This window comes from Stegostoma tigrinum, chromosome 10, assembly GCF_030684315.1.
Source record: "Stegostoma tigrinum isolate sSteTig4 chromosome 10, sSteTig4.hap1, whole genome shotgun sequence".
Taxonomy (NCBI): domain Eukaryota; kingdom Metazoa; phylum Chordata; class Chondrichthyes; order Orectolobiformes; family Stegostomatidae; genus Stegostoma; species Stegostoma tigrinum.
The window spans coordinates 32,315,652-32,335,641 of record NC_081363.1 but is presented as its reverse complement, the minus strand read 5'-3'; the positions used below and the strand labels follow the sequence as shown (position 1 = coordinate 32,335,641).

Sequence of the window (19,990 nt, the reverse complement as noted above, 5' to 3'; positions counted from 1 at the left end):
GTCGCCTGAGGGTGGAATTGAACCCGGGTCCATGGAGCTGTGAGGCAGCAGTGCTAACCACTGTGCCACCGTGCCCCACAGAAGCGCAACTGATTTCTAAATGAATACATGAAAAGAAAAACACAACAAATTATGGTAATTACTGGATAAAGACAATAGAAACAAAAATGAATTAATAATTATTCTATCTGCTTTTTCTTTTCTTTCTTGTTATTCTCTCAATGTTTTAAAAGAAAACTTACCTTGGAGAGGCAGCTAAGGGCCAGAACGGAACAAGCTGGAAACCTGGAGCGCAGTGGGATGGTCAGATTGGAGACCCAGAGCAGAATGGGACAACCAGCAGACAGAGATGTGGAACAGGACAGCCAGCAGGCTGGAGGCCCAGCACAAAGCAGGACAGCTAACAGGCCAGAGGCGCGGAACAAGACGGCCACTAGGCCGGAGACGCGGAGCAGGACGGCCAGCAGGCCAGAGCCATGGAGTAGGATGGTCAGTAGGCCAGAGATCTGGAACAGGATGGCCAGCAGGCCAGAGACGCGGAGCGGAGCAAGACGGCTATACAAGTGAACATGAATTATAGTAATTATTGTGCTCGCTCAATAATGAGCTTGAGAAATCCCTAGCCTAACATTTGTGTGAATTGTACATCAAAACACATAACAGCACAAAAAAATTAATTTCCTTATCGTAACATTTATGCACAGGATAATACCGTAACTCACAAATGTTTTTGTTATCTGCAAAAAATCAGGGTTGACTTTTACAGACGATATATAGAAAATTTGAGATTTTTTGGTCAAAAATAGGGTGTCAACTTTTACATGAGATCAACATTTACTCAAATGTATATGGCAATTTTTATCAAGGATAAGAAACCAGAACATGGGCAAAAGTCATTACAATTTCTGACATTTTACACACACAGGCCTGCAGGCAGTAAAAACTCAGTTGCTGTGGTTTATAACATCGTATTAACCTCTGGTAATGATACTGTCTTATCAGACACTAAAGGTAGTGTGATAGCATCATATCTGTTTAAAGGAATTGAAGATAATTAATATTGAATAAATAGTTCATACCTTTGTCTTGTGATAACTTTCCATTTCCTAATAATTGCAGGTCAGAATCCACACTGTGACTTTGTGTATTTAACATTCTGGACGAGCCAAAAGGTACTCTCCTACTTAAAGGCTGAGTGTGAAGTGGTTCTCCAAATCCTAATAATAAAAACCAAAGTAATTCTTTTTTAATGCTTATCAATATCATTAACGTTCACTTCTTTTTCCAGTGTGAGATGGTAATCTTTAGGATTAAATCATTCTGTCTGCCACAATTACAGATAGGGATCCCCAATTCAACAGAAATAATTTTTTTCTGAAATTGAGCCATTTTTTAGGTGTCTATAGAAAAAGCACCCCTAATGACACATCATTCCATGCCTAAGAAACCATGCTAGCAAAAGACCCTGTAACTTAAAAACACTCCTGCATAAAATATATTGTAGTCAACTGACCAGGAGAATAGCCAGGCGGACAGCTGGTATTTGAATATTAATTTTTTTCCAAATCAGAAAAACATCTTGTATCTATTTGCCTAAAAGCAGGTCAAGATGATTCAACAACATTCCCTGTGAGCATAATGTTCAATCTCCATTCCATATATTCTTGCATCCATCTCTATCCTGAGCAACCATGGCCTGGAAGATAACATTTTAGCAATTGCTTCCACCACCCACAAACTAAATAAGTGAAGTTAAAAAATCAAACTAATTTCAAACTAATCATCTTGAAATTAATAATTCCGTTCCTAAACTCTAACACTGAACAAGGTAAAAAAGATTCAAGCGAGGCTTTCCAAAAAGCTTATATCAGAATCAGTCCGGTACTGTGTCTGAATTTCGGCATATATATCAGAACATCAAGCATTAAAGGTTCAACTGAGAGAACAGTTCCTTGCCTTGATCTTGGCAGTTTTGGAATGATTTAATCAAAGTTTTTAGATTGACATAAAGGATTCAAATGATTAAGTAGGAGAAACTATTTCCTTTGGGGGCTGAATTTGAAAAGGAGAACGGGATCAAAGGAACATAATATTAAATTTGACAGCAGGCTATTCATGATTGAAATTAGAAAGAACCTTTACATACAAAGAGTAATGGGGATATTGAACTCCTTCCCCAAGAGGCTGTGGGGTACTGGATAAAGTGAAACTTCAGAACCTGACACAGTTGAGATTGTTTTTGGAAAGGGCAGCAAAGAACAGGAACAAATGCAAGTAAATTGAGGTACAGACCAGGCCTGAGGGAATTGACGTTTATCTAAAACTGATTAAATTAAATGTTCAGCACTTCTACTATCATATGTATTTTTTGTTTTTGCTGCATCCACTGAATCTAGAATATATTTTTCAATAAATTGGTAATGTCTTAACATTAATCCCTGTTTCAACACAAACATACACTGTTAATGACCGACATGATAACACGTGTTCAGAATTAAAGTCCACATAATTGTACTTTCAAATTACTTCAGCTAGTCCTGTACATTAAAGTTAAAGCTAACTATGAATACTGTAACTCGACTTATAATGGATCATCATCCATTTAGTTACAGGATAAATCCATCTGTAAGACAATATACAGCCACAAAAATCAAGCCTAGTCTTGCCCAGAATACCTAGGCCGCTATTGTCAATGGAGCATATAATTCTTTTCTACCATGATATTTAGATATGCTTAAGGCAACAAATATCAAGTCTACTTTCATTGGACAATACTTCATGGAAGAAAGGTTTTCATTTCACTTTTAATGAACTTAAGCAAATGATAACAGTTCTTTCACATTCTAGGAAAAACACTGCTTACAATAATTCAGTTGTCCGTGCCCCTCAAAATCTGGACACAGGGTATTTCCTATTGAGATTCCTTTAAAAAAAAATGGATTTTAGATGCTCACTCTAATAACTTTTGATATCTGCATACTGTTTTGAAAATAGCAAGATTTTAAGAGGTCACATTTTGATTTTTCTTCTATTACAGCAAATCCGAACTATTATCAATTACAGTATTTATTCCCTCCAAACTTTCTAGTAGCTTTATTCACTTGAACTTGCAGATAATCAGTATTTGGTCTTTCCAAATCCCTTTCAATCAACTGATCATCAAGAAAATGTGACAACACAGGGTTGGAAAACTCACATTGAGGGAAAAGAAAACCTGACTTGCAGCATCACAAATCATGCCTTTAGGAACTGCTCTCATCTTGTGTGTCAATAACATCTGACACTACTTACTTGAGATTGTTCCACCACCAGCCTTTCATGACATTCTTGCCTCACTACATTGCCTGACTTTTTCTAAAGTATCTTCAAGAAGTTTGAAAAAAATCCCCACAGATTATACATCCATTGATTGCTGTGATGCATTCCCAACCAAATGAGCAGACCACAATTAAGTGACATATGCAAGGCATGGTAAGTACTGAGATAACAAGGTGTAGAGCTGAATGAACACAGCAGGCCAAGCAGCATCAGAGGAGCTGGAAAGCTGATGTTTCGGGCCTAGGCCCTTCTTCAGAAACGTACTGATTTGACATGAGCCAGAACAGTGGATGTGTTTTGTTTTAAATCACCCTGCTAATATTTTCTAGATGAAAACACCCTTTACAACAAAAGCAATTAGGATAGTACTTGGATAACAATTTTGTTGAGTTATAGCATTCCCCTTCATGATCATGTTCTGCCATCATTTCAAACTATGGAAGCATAGTATGCAATACAGTAAGTTTGAGAATGTTGCAAGAATGTTTTATAAAAGCTAGTCAACATACTGTTGTAATAAAATGAATGAAAATTTCTCATATCACACTTTTTCTATCATGGCCTCAATAAATGATAGAAAAGACTTTATAGACTGAATGACATACTGATGTTCTACTTACTGGAAACAATGTCCTCATTAATCAGCTCAATAAAAATGGTAGACAACTTACTTGCTTGCAATGCTGCAGGACAAGACTAGTGTAAGGGGAGGAGAGTTTTTCTGTAAATCATTTTCAGTACTCAATTTCTGGAGGTTACCATCTTAATTGTCATAACCATGATCATCTTGAACTTAAACAAAGTTGCTGGCGAAGCCCTGCAGGTCTGGCAGCATTTATGAAGGGAAACACAGAGTTAATGTTTTGGGTCCAGTGACCTTTTCTCAGAACAGTTCCAAGGAAGGGTCACTGGATCCGAAATGCTAACTCTGTTTTATCCTTCACAGATGCTGCCAGGCCTGCTGAGCTTTTCTGGCAACTTCTTTTTTCCTGATTTATGGCATCCACAGTTCTTTCGGTTTGCATCATCCTGAACTTTTTGTCTTGGCGCATATTTTGGTTTGAGCTCAGATAAAAGTAATTATGGGCTTAAAGAGATCAAGAATAGATTTTCTGAATTGTCACCTGTTAACAGGATAATAACATAGAATCATAAAAATGTCTTCCCTTTTACTGCCTTATACAGTGGAGAAAAAAACATGAAAAAGTTAGTGACCAACACAGATCATATGAGTTTACAATAAAGAGAGAAGCCATCATATCCACGATGGTCCTTTATAAGTGCAAACTGAAAATTATTCTACTGCCAGAGATAATGGGAACTGCAGATGCTGGAGAATTCCAAGATAATAAAATGTGAGGCTGGATGAACACAGCAGGCCAAGCAGCATCTCAGGAGCACAAAAGCTGAGATGCTGCTTGGCCTGCTGTGTTCATCCAGCCTCACATTCTATTATTCTACTGCCCTTCTTTTGACTATCGCTCTTCATCTTTCTGTGTTTCATATGTTATAATCTAAAGGACTTACAGATTAAGAACTGGAAAGTAGCTCTTTTTTAATCAAACAGACATAGGTGGCCTATTCTGCGCAGAAAATTTTCTAGATTTCTAAATAACGATCTAAATTTCCCTTAAATATTCAGGGGTCTCTGCCTTAACTATTCCTAGTAGAAAAGCATTCCATACTCCAACAGCCCTTTGATTTAAAGCATTTCTCCTAGGCTTGTCTTCAATTTGCACCAATGGTAAATTTATGGACCTAACTGTCATTAAATTATCAACTAGTGGAAATATTCTTCCCACATTTACTTTCAGAACTCCTCGTAATTTAAAAAAATTCTCATAATTCCTCAGCCTCGCTGTCCTAGTAAAGACTGCTGTCTTAAGTCCAGGTTCTTATCCCTGGTATAATGCCAGTGAATCTATTGGATGACCACTTTATGGCTTTAAAGTTCTTTCTATAATGGGACACCAACACCTGGGGCGGCACGGTGGCTCAGTGGTTAGCACTGCAGCCTCACAGCGCTAGGGACCCGGGTTTGATTCCCGCCTCAGGCGAACGTCTGTGTGGAGTTTGCACATTCTCCCCGTGTCTGCGTGGGTTTCCTCTGGGTGCTCCGGTTTCCTCCCACAGTCCAAAGATGTGCAGGTTAGGCGGATTGGCCATGCTAAATTGCCCGTAGTGTTCAGGGGTGTGTGGGTTATAGGGGGATGGGTCTGGGTGGGATGCTTCAAGGAGCGGTGTGGACTTGTTGGGCTGAAAGGCCTGTTTCCACACTGTAGGGAATCTAATCTAATCTAAACCTGCATACACTATCTGATCTATCTATAGTCTTGTACAAATTAAACTCAATTTCCTTGAAAATTGGTTGCTTTGTTTGGCCACATTACAACAATCTTCTTCATTGAGCATAAAGCACTTTGGAACATCTATATACGAAAGGCCTTTCTGTCTTTGAGTTTTATAAATAGGCCATACAGTACAAATGCAATATTACAGTGGGCTTGCAGATCATGAAAGCCTTTCATCTCCAGTGCTGCAACGGACTCTCACACAATCTGTAAAATTTGAAAGCCCCATCTCATCTTTTCACATCTGGAAGGAGGGTGTAGTTGATGCTGGGTTGTAAGATGTTGTATAAGGCAGAGCACAGTCTTGCAGTATTAATTTCTTGCAACCAGTTTGAAAAGTGGTGCATGACAGTGTACACCAAACTACCACTGGCAAGTACTGTTCTACGTAAGTGGAAAATTTTACAGTTTATACTCTCCTGACTTGTTATTCTATTCCACAGAAAGGATGGGTCACCATACGAAAAAACTTCCACTATTTGAAGATTGCAATCACATACATGCCACAAGGCATTTTGTGCTTGATCTTCCATTCCTTTCTACTTCAAAATTCTTGTTAAGCTCAAATGCATTAATTCAACAAACAAAAAAAAGCCAACAATACAACATTTCAACATTCCTGTAATGCCATAAAAACTATGAAGACCAAACTTACGATTTTTAAAACAATTTATGATGAAATGGCATGAGCTTACAAATACACTCCAAAAGTAGTGAAAATCAGTGGACAAGTATCAGAACTAAACATAAGATTACTGTCTAGATATGATTTATTCAAAGCAAGTCTGAATTCTTTGTATAACATACAAAGATCAACAGGCTCCTTTTTTCCATTCAACTTAAGACATTGTATGTGGCATCTTGATTCCTGGTTTTATTTGCTGACCTGCTTTTACTCATGTGTTGTCTCATTTGACAACATGTGTTGACTTCAATTTTTTTATTTGACTAACCTAGGAACTGCATTAAAACTGGATGCTCTGCTCAAGTAAAACAAAAATAAAACAAAGAATTGCAGATACTGAAGACCGTAGGTCAAAGTAAGAGACAGGAGTAGGCCATTCAAGACTGCACTGCCATTTAAAAAGATCATAGCTGATCTGATACTCCTCACATCTACTTTCCTGCTCCTCCCCATAATCCTGGATTTCCCTACTGATCAAGAATCTATTTATCTCAGCCTTAAATAAGATCACTTGTCCGCACAGCTCTCTACAGCAAGGAGGTTCCAAAGACTCAGAACCCTTTAGGAGAAGAAACTCCTCATTTCAGTCTTAAACTGGCACCCTTTATTCTAAGACTATGCCCTCTGGTCCTCGACTCCCCCATGACAGAAAACATCCGCAGCAGATACCTGGCAAAATCACCACCTGCAGGTTTCCCCCAAAGTCAATGACCACCCTGACTTGGAACTATATTGACATTATTCTGTGTCACTGGAACAAAATCATGGAACTCTGTCCCTAACGGCATTGTAGGTCTACCTACATCATGTGGACTGTAGTGGTTCAGGAAGGCAGCTCAGTACCTTCTCAAGAGAAATTAGGGATGGGCAATAAATGCTGGCCCACCCAGCACTGTCCACAATCCATGGGTGAATAAGTAATAAATAAATTTTCAGGATGGCAATCGATAACTAATGGTGTGCCATGGGGATCAATGCTGCTGCCACAATTATTTACAATATATATAAATGAATTGGCTAAGGAAAGTGAATGTACAATAGCTAAGTTTGTAAATGATACAAAAACAGGCATAAGGGCAAGTGGTGAAGGTCACAGAACTGAAGGCGGCTCACCGGACTCGAAATGTTAACTCTGCTATCTCTCCACAGATGCTGCCAGACCTGCTTTGTTTCTCCAGTAATTTTTGCTCTGCTTAAGTGCATGGTCAAAAAATCCATAACATTGTGTTATCTACGGCTCAATGGTAGCACTGTCACCTGAATCGCAGGTCCCTGGGCTTCAGCATAAAAGTTGAGGCTGACACTCTGTGCAGACTGAAGGAGTGACGATCCGACCCCACCACCCAAGACATTTTTCCATCCCCACCCCTGTCTGCTTTCCGGAGAGACCACTCTCTCCGTGACTCCCTTGTTCGCTCCACACTGCCCTCCAACCCCACCACACCCAGCACCTTCCCCTACAACCGCAGGAAATGCTACACTTGCCCCCACACCTCCTCCCTCACCCCTATCCCAGGCCCCAAGATGACTTTCCACATTAAGCAGAGGTTCACCTGCACATCTGCCAATGTGGTATACTGCATCCACTGTACCCGGTGTGGCTTCCTCTACATTGGGGAAACCAAGCGGAGGCTTGGGGACCGCCTTGCAGGACAGCTCCGCTCGGTTCGCAATAAACAACTGCACCTCCCAGTCGCAAACCATTTCCACTCCCCCTCCCATTCTTTAGATGACATGTCCATCATGGGCCTCCTGCAGTGCCACAATGATGCCACCTGAAGGTTGCAGGAACAGCAACTCACATTCCGCTTCAGAACCCTGCAGCCCAATGGTATCAATGTGGACTTCACCAGCTTCAAAATCTCCCCTTCCCCCACCGCATCCCAAAACCAGCCCAGTTCGTCCCCTCCCCCCACTGCACCACACAACCAGCCCAGCTCATCCCCTCCACCCACTGCATCCCAAAACCAGTCCAACCTGTCTCTGCCTCCCTAACCTGTTCTTCCTCGCACCCATCCCTTCCTCCCACCCCAAGCCGCACCTCCATCTCCTACCTACTAAACTCATCCCACCTCCTTGACCTGTCCGTCTTCCCTGGACTGACCTATCCCCTCCCTACCTTCCCACCTATACTCTCCTCTCCACCTAAGATAATAAAGTGTGAAGCTGGATGAACACAGCAGGCCAAGCAGCATCTCAGGAGCACAAAAGATGACGTTTCAGGCCTAGACCCTTCATCAGATGAAGGGTCTAGGCCTGAAACGTCATCTTTTGTGCTCCTGAGATGCTGCTTGGCCTGCTGTGTTCATCCAGCTTCACACTTTATTATCTTGGATTCTCCAGCATCTGCAGTTCCCATTATCTCTCTCCTCTCCACCTATCTTCTTTTCTCTCCATCTTCGGTCCGCTTCCCCCTCTCTCCCTATTTATTCCAGAACCCTCACCCCATCCCCCTCTCTGATGAAGGGTCTAGGCCCGAAACGTCAGCTTTTGTGCTCCTGAGATGCTGCTGGGCCTGCTGTGTTCATCCAGCCTCACACTTCATTATCTTGCAGTGTATAAATTGGCTGCCACCCTTCTCACATTACAACAGTGTACACTTCAAAAAAGTACTCAGTTTGCTGTAAAGCATTTTGAGATACTAAGTGTATGAAAGGTGTCATTAAGTACAAGTCCTTTTTTTTCCACAAAGACCACAAGAAGAACAAGAATATACCACGTTAATACATAGACTGTTCTGTAGACAGCTGACAACATAAAATTTAAACCCTCAAAATCAATGACTTGAAAGACTACTTTAAGGATAAGGACAGCAACATTTACTGCCAAACAGACGTATGGTTTGTAAACTGACTTACTACCTGATACAGCCTCAGAACTAAAGGAAACAGATAACTACCTTCCCTCAACATGTACTAAGCACAGTGGTTAGCAATCAGTCCAGTTTAGAATATATTCTTCAAACATTGTCTAATTACTATTTCTATTTCAAATTCAAAACAGACATACTTCTAAAACAAAAACCTAAAGAGGAATTATAACAGAAAAGGTTTGCTGTTGCTTCCTGAAAGTAATCAGCAAGCAGTACAGGGGCAACACCGTGGCTCAGTGGTTAACACTGCTACCTCACAGCAGCAGAGACCCGGGTTCGATTCCAGGCTCAAGCGACTGTCTGTGGAGTTTGTGGGCTGTATGGAGTTTGCACATTCTCCCTGTGTCTGCATGAGTTTCCTATGGGTGCTCCAGTTTCCTCCCACAGTCCAAAGATGTGCAGGCTAGGTGGATTGGCCATGCTAAATTGCCTGTAGTGTTCAGGGATGTGTAGATATGAGGGATGGGTCTGCATGCGATGCTTCGAGGCTCAGTGTGGACTTGTTGGGCTGAAGGGCCTGCTTTCGCACTGTAGGGGTTCTATGAATGAAATCAGTTTCTGTAAGTGAACCAAATATGAAATGTACACAACTAGTATTTTTTTTCCATGAGATTAACTTTGCAGACTTGTATGTCGCTTAATTATAATTTGGATATGCACTTTGAATACTTGGTGTTTAAAAACAGAAGACATTTTGTTTAAATTGGTCGTGCATAATTGCAGTAAAATCATGCTGAGTTAAATTATTGCCGGGGGGGGGGGGTTGCTTCCCACAAAATCCTGTTAAGCAGCACTTTACATAGCTCAGTAGATTCCTATGTAACCCAACTCGCCCATTCATATACAGATAACAAGGTGTAGAGTTGGATGAACACGGGAAGGGTCTAAGCCCAAAAAGTTAACTTTCCTGCTCCTCTGATGCTGCTTGGCCTGCTGTGCTCATGCAGCTCTACATCTTGCGATCTCAGATTCTCCGGCATCTGCAGTTCTTACTATCTCTCACCTATTCATATGCTCTATATCAGAAAAAAATCCCAAATTAAAACACAGTAAAGCAGTGAGTATTTGGAAAATGTCTTCATTTTCAATTTCTTTGTATCTTATAATGGCCTGATCTCATTCAGTAAAAGGTGTCAAAAGTGTGGGAGTTAGCTCTGGAAAATTTAGTAGTGCTTAGTGTCTTGTCTTTGGACAAATGCAATATAGTTTTCCATGCTGTCAATGTGATCAAATGTATTCCCATGTTTTCACACTGCAGCACAAAATGTCAGAGTATGTCTGTGGCCTTTGTGGCTTCAGTTAAGCAAACAGGTGGGCGAGTGGGAATCTGTCACTTCTGCCTTAACCTCTCCACCTTCAGTGCAAAAGACTAGGCTGCAATGAATCTTGAATTAGTCCAGTCATCTATCACTGCAGGTGAACGTCTTGTGGCCTGGAGATGACAGCATTTTCTATTTGAACTACCTTGACACACCTTAGCGGAGTTTTTTCAATGTAGTGATAGGCAGCCATTCTCATCCTCCACAACAAAAACAAAGTTGCTGGAAAAGCTCAGCACGTTTGGCAGCATCTGTGGACGAGAAAACTGAGTTAACATTTCGGGTCCGGTGACCCTTCCTCAGAAGTTCTGAGGAAGGGTCAATGGACCAGAAACGTTTACTCTGTTTTCTCCTCCACAGATGCTGCCAGACGTGCTGAGCTTTTCCAGCAACTTTGTTTTTGTTCCTGATTTACAGTACCCGCAGTTCATTTGGTTTTTATTCTCATTCTCCACCTTGTTGAAGAGAATGATTGTTCCTAGTGAACTGCTCAAAAATGTTCAACTTATGCCTCGAAATAGTAGACAGACTCTATGGTAGAGTCAACCACTTTTGACTGATATCTGCTTTTTGCTTTGTGCTACATTCTCTTGGATCAACAACATTTGTAATTTTCTCAAAGGTTCAGCCACCTTGCAGGATTCAATCACCCTGGCAGAAAGAAACAAAAACTGAAATTGCTAGAGAAACGCTGCAGGTCTGGCAGCACTTCTGGGAAGAATTCAGAACTAACATTTTGAGTCTGGTGACTCATCAGAACATGCTGAGCTTCTCCAGCAACTTCTGTTTTGTTTCAGATCTCCAGCATAAGCAGTTCCTTATTTTATGTTATTGTCACAGGGAAATCTCAATGTCAAATGACCTCTGATCTAGCGCTCTAGTGTGGCCTAATTCCACTTTACTGATTTGTGAAGTCACACAACAAGTTGGAACAATTTCAGCTAACACAGAGTGACTAGCCCAAAATGTTGGCTCATTGTGGGTAATATTCAATTGAATTGGCTATTCTGCCAGCAGGAATGACTAAAAAATTTTATACAACTGAAATTTTAGTTTTATCAAATTTGATTCAATGTGATATCACTGTAAATGTAAAGAATGCAAGATATATAGGTGTTTGAAAGCGCAAACAATAAAGTGTGTCCTGCTAACAGGAAGAATTACAATAATAATGCTTAAGGCTCTTAAGATGCTCCTGTAACTCTTAAGATTACTTAACGTCCACCAAAAAACATTCAGTTGAATTACTGTTGCTTACAACATTTTAATAATATTTCAAAGAACAATGGCAAAATATTCCTAGCTATTAGAGTATGCTGTAAAATTATTGGCTGTTAGTTTTAACTTCACTACTTTTTAAATGACTCAAAACAATATTTTGACAGGTTATAGCTTTTAGACCAGGAAAATTAGGGGAGGCAATGGCCTAGTGGCAGTATCATTGGACTGTTGGTCCAGAGACATCGGTAATGTTTTAGGGACCCATGTTCAAACCCCACCATGGCAGATAGAGGAAAAATCTGGAACTAAGAGTCTATTGATGATCATAAATCTGTTGTTGATTGATGGAAAAACTCATCTGGTTCACTAAAATCCTTTAAGCAAGGAAACTGCCATTTTTATTTGGTCTGGCCCATATGTGACAGCAAAATGGTTGACTCTTAACTACCCTCTGGGTAATTAGGGCTGGGCAATAAATGTCGGCCTAGCCAGTGATATCCATGTCCCACAAATGAATTAAAAAAAGGATTGGCTTTGTGGTACAACCCGAGGTATTTGATTAAGCATAATAGGGGAAGGGTAAAAAAACACTTGGTGCATAATGGTGGTATCGTAACAAGGAACTAATGAAGCACTGAAAATTTTGCTTAATTGGTCTTTCTTCTAGAAACTGAGCCAGTAGTAAAAAGGTTTCTGTAGCAACAATCACAGGTCCCTTAATCAAACAAAACGTATCCACAACAAGCCAGTTCTAAGTTTTGCAGAGCTTTAAAATTTACTGCTCCCATTATATAAATCAAGTTCAGAAAAATACTTTCGGAATTTATTCAATTATTCTAAAGTTTTGTCCTACCATATTTCTAAGTAACTTTGCCTGTTTACTTAATCCTGTCAATAGTTATTAAGGCTGCTGAAAAATTAGGAGTGTAACAGCACAAGTAGGTCATCTTAGCCCCTTATTTTGAGATTGTCTCCTCTGGTTTGAGGCCTTTCAGTCAAGGGAAGCATTCATTCTGTATTTACTGACTCCCCCTTTAAAAATGTAATAAGTTTCTAAGCAGTCATCCCTCATTCTTTTAAACTCAAGAGAAGACAGGTCCAATATCCTCAGTCTTACCTCATAGGAAAGTCCCACTGTCCCAGAAATTAAGTCTGGTGAACCTCTGCTGTACTCTGCATTACATCCTTCCATAGGTAAGGGAAACAAAACTGCACACAATACTCCAAGTCTGGTTTCATTTTCACTCTTGCACTCGTCTTCTTGTGATCATGACAGATATAACATTGGCCTTCTTAATTGCTTGCTGCACTTGCATATTAGTTTTCAGTGACTAAAGAATAAAAAGTATTCCTCTGCATATAATATACTGTTTGTGTCAAATTGATTTTCGCCCTTTCATCTAGAATTTCATCTAATGTTAAGATATAGAATTCAGAACATTCTTTGTACCTATGATAATGGGAACTGCAGATGCTGGAGAGTCCAAGATAACAAAGTGTGGAGCTGGATGAACGCAGCAGGCCAAGCAGCATCTCAGGAGCACCAAAGGTGACGTTTCGGGCCTAGACCCTTCATCCTCTCTGATGAAGGGTCTAGGCCCGAAATGTCAGCTTTTGTGCTCCTGAGATGCTGCTTGGCCTGCTACGTTCATCCAGCTCCACACTTTGTTATTCTTTGTACCTAGCAGCTTTCATATCAGAGATGAACAATAAAATGCTTAATATTTGTGACAGCATTAAAGAAAATTCGGTCCTGTTGTTTAGTTTAGTGGTGGCACCGCATCACAGAGTACCTTTGGTGTTGTAGCCATAGTTCTGATCGGGCTTGGGGACAAGGGTTCTGCACAATGTGAGAATTAAGGGTGATTCGCTGGCCGTACTCATGATGCATATATTACCAATTCAACCCCTGGGGTCTGCAATAGACTAGGGTGAACCGCTTAATTTTAGATGAAGATGTGAATGGAACTGGATACCACAGGCTTCGGCGATCAGCGTCACACCTGACCTTATGTTCAAGAAAGAGTAACATAAACAAATGAGGGTGCTGGCTCAGGGGGGGTTATCTACAACACTGTCTTGAGGTTGCAATGACAGCTGTCTGCCTACTATGATGATGTTTCTTTACATCAGGTGTGAGGTCAGCCACTGATCTTTGATCAGTAAGCCAATTTGGTTAAAATTTCTTGGTACCATAGTTGGATAATGAGAGTAGCTACAGTAAGCTCTCCTAGGGTGGGACGGTGGTTGCACTGCAGCCTCAGCGCCAGGGACGCGGATTTGATTCCAGCCTCGGGCGACTGTCTGTGCAGAGTTTGCACATTCTCCCTGTGTCTGCATGGATTTCCTCCGGGTGCTCTGGTTTCTTCCCACAGTCCAAAGATGTGCAGGCTATGTGGATCGGCCATGCTAAATTGCCCATAGTGTTCGGGGCGTGTGGGTTATAGAGGGATGGGTCTGGGTGGTATGCTCCAAGGGGCAGTGTGGTCTTGTTGGGCTGAAGGGCCTGTTTCCACACAGGAGGGAATCTAATCTAATCTAATCTAGGAATTTAGGAAAATAACAACAGGAATCTTATCTTCTCCCTTCAAGATTGAACATCTAGCGAGTTTTGAGAAGATTTGTAGCTCAGGTTGAGGTTCTGGATTTGAGTTTGCTCGCTGAGCTGGAAGGTTCGTTTTCAGATGTTTCGTCACCATTCTAGGTAACATCATCAGTGAGCCTCCGACGAAGCACTGGTGTTATGTCCCGCTTTCTATTTATTTGGTTAGGTTTCCTTGGGTTTCCAAGGAAACCTAACCAGATAAATAGAAAGCGGGACATAACACCAGCGCTTTGTCAGAGGCTCACTGATGATGTTATGCAGAATGGTGACGAAAAGTCTGAAAACGAACCTTCCAGCTCAGCGAGCAAACTCACATCCAGGGATTGAACATCATTACTATCGTTGAATCGATTGCACTCAACATCTTGGGGTTTACCATTGTAACTATGAAGGCAGGTTAGAGGCTAGGAATTCAGAAGTGTAGTGCTAACACAAATTCTCACATGTTTCAAATGTAGATCCCACCTACACTGCCATCCCTATATAAGGTTGTCTTACTTAATCGCAGGTCAGAAGCTGGGAGTTTTGCAGCAATTACCTCACCATCTGGACCCAAAAAACTTATCCAGTAGTTCCAAAGCGTAAGTCAAGTGAGTGATGGAATACTCTCCACTTTCTTGAATGAGTGCAACTGCAACATTACTCAAGAAGTTCAATACTGTCCAGAAACTAGAAGGATAAGGGCAGCAAATTGATGGGAACACCACCACCAGCAAATTTCCTGTCAAGACGCATATCAGACATGGAACTGTATCACTGTTACTTCACTACTGGTATGTTCTATCAGCATGATGGCTTCACACAAACTTCTGCATTTGCACCTTGGACATATGAAAATAATTTGACTCTATATACAAAAGCATTTTTTCTAAATTCATTCAGGGGGCGTGAACTTCATTAGCTGGCCAGCACTTATTGCCCATCTTTAGCTGCCCTTGAGATGGTGGTGAGAGGCTACCAACTTGGAACTGCTACTGTACATTTGATGTCAGTGCTTCCATAATGCTGTTAGGGAGGGTGTTCCAGAATTTTTGATTAGGTGACCATGAAGGAACAGGGCTCTATTTCCACATCAAAATAAATGACTGGTCTGAAGAAGAACTTTGATGTCGTAGCGCAGCCAGGTATCTGCTGCCTTTGTCCTTATAGATGATGGTGCTCCCATAATGCTGTTAGGGAGGGTGTTCCAGAATTTTGACTAGGTGGCCATGAAGGAACTGTGTTATATTTCCAAATCAAAATAAATGAGTGGTCTGAAGAAGAACTTTTATGTTGTAGCGCAGCCAGGTATCTGCTGCCTTTGTCCTTATAGGTGATGGTAGTCATGGATTTGAAAGGTCTGTCTAAGATGCCTTGATGAATTTCTGCAGCACATTTGCAGATAGTATACACTACTGCTACAGCTTGCTCATAGTGGAGGGGGTGAATTTGTGAGTTTGTGGTTCGATTGAAGCTAGCTACTTTGTCCTGGATCAGGACAAGCTTCTTCAGTCTTGTTGGAGCTACACTTATCCAAGCAAGTACAGAGTATTTAATCACACTGCTGATTTGTGGTGTCCAGGCTTTGGGGGGTTGGGGGTTAACTCACAGCAGTGTTCCTAGCCTCTGATCTGCCCTTGCAGCCTCTGTATTTATAACAATCAATGGTAACCGCCAGGTTACTGATAACATACTTACTTGACAAATAGGATTAAGTTAATCTTTATTGAGTTAGGGCTGATCCAGGATGTAGTGACTGTAATGAGTTCAGCTGGGTGGACCTCTCAGAACATGAGTTCCCTGATTGAAGCTACTAACCTGGTGCAATCAGAGAGCCCTGGCTAACAGCAATAAACAGGAGTGTCAATGATAGTACTGCCACTGACTATCAAGGCAAGATGGTTCAACTCTCCCTTGATGGAGGGATCATTGCTTGGCACATGTGTGGTGTGAAATTTACTTGCCACTTGTCAGCCCATGCCTGGAAACTGTTCAGGTCCTGCTGTCTGATATAACCAACCATGAGGTCCTTGACAATCTTTGATAGCTTTGACAATAATTTTACCATATGCTGAAACCATCGTTTGATTAATACAATTGCTTTCACTAAGGGAAACACATGGAAATTATCCAATAGGAGCATACATGTTCCCACTAGTGGAAATTGATCTATAATATGGGAACGTAAGGATACCTTAACTTATGTATATATCAATCAGCAGCCTAGGTTCCCTGAAGCACATTCTAAGCTATATCCTATATATCCAAGGACCAAAATGCAAATAATTACTCGACAAATAGAATTAAGTTAATTTTTATTGAGATAGGGTTGATCTAAGATGTTGTGATTGTAACAAGTTCAGCCAAATGGGCCTCTCAGAATATGAGTTCCCTGATTGGAACTGTTAAATTGGTCCAATCAGGGAGTCCTGGCTAACAGCAATAAACAGGAGTGTCAAAGGTTCTGCTGACTTGGAGCATTGGCTTTGAGGAAGCCAGGCCAGTGTCAAGTACTAGGCACGTTCAAATAAAGGGTGACTTGGTTTGGGATATTGGCTTCTGTGGAGCTATTTCAGTGGCAACGAGAGAATAAGATACACTCCTGAAGAAATTCAATCTCAATTGTCATCTTTGAGTTGGGGTAAGCATTTCCAGCATCATGCCGTGATTTGGGAAGCTTGACTCATTCGATCCTGCCAATGAAGACTGAGCCTAGTATGTGGAAAGATTGTGTTTTTTTTCTGGGCAAATGACATTGGAACAGTTGAAATGCAATGAGTAATTCTCCTGACAGCTTGTGGGCCCTCATATTTTTCGGTTACTAGGAACCCAACATTTCCTGAGGTGTCAGATGCTAAAACTTTTCAAGAGTTGATGGATTCAGTTAAGGAATATTACAAGCCCAAGCTTCCACTAATTGCTATCGGTTTTACTCAGCTGTGTGAGAACCAGGATCTGTGTCGGGACTTTTGATGAGGGTAAGATGACTGGCAGATACATGTCACTTTGGTTTAACCCTTATTAAGGGGTTGAGAGACAGTTTGCGATTAATGGTGTAACCATGCAACAGCTGCTACTAGCCGAAGTCCAAATGAACTTCAAACAGGCATTACAACTGGTTTTATCATTGAAAAGTGTCGCAAGTGGAGCATATGAGTAACAGAGCATGCCAATGTAAGTGAACACCCTCGCCAGACCAACTGAGCTTGAGCGACACGATTTGCATGAAAACAATTGCATAGACTCACTCAGGACATATCCTGAATGCTAGGTCAGCCCACAGCAAAACCCTAAAGAAAGCCAAGTCTCAGCCAAATGGTTAACATTTCCTCAGGATCCAGGCTGGCAAGCCACGGTAGTTGCTGCTGGTACCTGGAACTTGAGATAGTAAAAGAGTCCCACTAGGCCAGAATTGAGTGAAAGAACTCATAAGCCAGTATCCAGGAGAGTGTACATCCTGGAAAGCATACACACATCAGGTTAGAAACAGCTAAATTGCTCAGCAGCATCCAAATCAGAACAAATCAAAATAAACGTCTGGTTAAATGGTCACCTGGTTCTAAAGGAGGTTGATACCAGCGTAGCTGTACCAGTGATTGCAAACCAGTCTTTAACAAAATTCACTCTGCACTCCAACCCTTGAGTTTGCACAAGACCTCTAGACTGGGATACTATATTGGGGAATCTTTACAGATTAAGGGCACAACTTCAGTTCCCTGGTTCAGTTACCACTGTTTGTAGTAAAAGGCTCAGGCCCAAGCCTGATGGGGTGAAACTGTTGAGAAAGATTCACCTTGATTGGGTCAACATTTTTCAATTAGGAAATGGATGCCTGAGTGAAGTCTTAATTAAATACGCAAAGATTTCTCAGGAAGGAGTGGGAGCTGTCAAAGGAATCATGGCCACCTTGCATGTTGACCAGGAAGCATTTTCACTATTCTGCAAGGATCACTAGTGCCATTTTCCTTATGTGCAAGGTGGAGTTAGAAATCCGGAAGGCTGTAAAACTCAAGAATCATCAAACCAGTACAGTTTGCAGAATGGGCTGCACCTGTTGTAGGGATTGTGAAGCCTGATGGCTCGGTTCACCTCTGTGGGAATATTACACAAGCGGTAAAATGATGCTTGCAGCTGGATAAACATCCAATCTCATGCAAGGAGGACTCACAGCAAAACAAGCAGCGGAGGGGGGAGGTTTCCCTCACAAAATTGGGCATGAAGCATGTGTACCTGCAACTGCAGTTAGGTGAGGATTCCCAGATGTATGCTACAATTAATCCCATAAATGGTTTGTACCAATAAATGAGTCTGCCCATTTGGGGTATCGTTAACATGTGCCAATTTTCAATGGATAATGGAGAACACTTTACAATGTCTACCTCAAGTTGCCATTTATCTGGATGATGTGCTAATAGGGAAGACAAATAAGGAGCACCTAGAGGTCTTGGACATGGTCCTTAGACATTTCTCTAAGGCATGAGTGACAATGCTGTCACTTTAAAAAGGTTATTTTTGTGTTTGGTTTTTTGAAAAGATGCTGAACTAGCTACTGGAAATGGCATAATTAAGTAACTTTGGAGGTCTTTAGGCTTTTTTAAACAGTTGTAAACATGGAAGGGGAGTGGCCAGTTCTCACAGACCAAGCTTTCTAGATTTTCTTTGTTTTAGGAGTCAGAAGCTCTTTGAATTCTAGAAGGGTTGGAAACTTCAGCAAATGATTCTGAGGTGCTGCCTTCTCTGAGATCTCTCGCTGTCATTTCGTCCTTGATTAGAGAACTACATGTAAGAATCTGTATCTGAATTTTCCTTTTTGTCAAGAGGTGTGTTAATGGAATGTTACTGTTTTGGAACAGTTCATTAATAATAGGTACAGTATCTATTATTCAGTCAAGTTTTCCATTAGTTAACCTTTTCTAAATTTCTCTTTCTTTTATCTGCATTTTAACTAAAGTGTTTAAATAAATTGTATTCTGCTTAAAGTCAAATTAAAGTCAGTTGCAACACACCTGGAACATGCACTTCACATCTACCTTTAAAATAAGAAAAAGTTAGGGTATAGGCTTAAAATATTTTGAGGGGGGTCTGGTTTGGTCCATGACAAATTAGGTATTGCCTGGGATCATAATCTGTACCTCCACATGGGGTTTATGGGTGTTGGACTCAAAGATAGCAAGTGTTTTGTGTCTTGTTTCAGGTGTTGTATTTGGTTTGTTTGAACAGGATGTTCTTTGTATACTGATGGCTCTTTCAGTCACTAGGAGTTTTCTGGAGGTGTAAATGACTTTGGGAGTTTTACAAAAATGATCAAGGTAAATCTGTTGGAATTAGCAGACAAGTTGGAGCTGGGGTTGACTTTGTGAGAAAAGGGGAAGTAATTGCAGCAATAGCTCAACATTTAAATTTGCTGAAAATGCCATCAGAATCTTTGGAAATGCCTAGAATTGAATTGCATATGAAGTAGCTTGAGCATGAAAATGAAGTGAAACTATTTGATTTTTGATTAAAAGGAGAGGAAGGTCCTAGCAGAAGAAAGCGCTAGAGAGAAGAGAAGCAGAAAGAGAGTTTGAGTTTCAGAAATTGGCAATTAGAGAGGAAAATTGACTCAAAAGGGCAGAGATAGAAGGTTGGCTTAGTGAGGAG

General features: G+C 41.0%; 1 protein-coding gene across 6 annotated transcripts in view; it reads right to left on the bottom strand.

Annotated features, from left to right (window-relative positions):
* The window catches only part of LOC125455588 (TOG array regulator of axonemal microtubules protein 1), a 148,367-nt gene that overhangs the window by 81,107 nt on the left and 47,270 nt on the right, over positions 1 to 19,990 (bottom strand). For all 6 annotated transcript variants that reach the window (XM_048537744.2, XM_048537740.2, XM_048537742.2 and 3 more), the window contains exon 3: positions 1,080 to 1,217. In XM_048537744.2, coding sequence (XP_048393701.1) covers positions 1,080 to 1,217 — 138 coding nt within the window. The remainder of the gene's footprint in view (positions 1 to 1,079; positions 1,218 to 19,990) is intronic.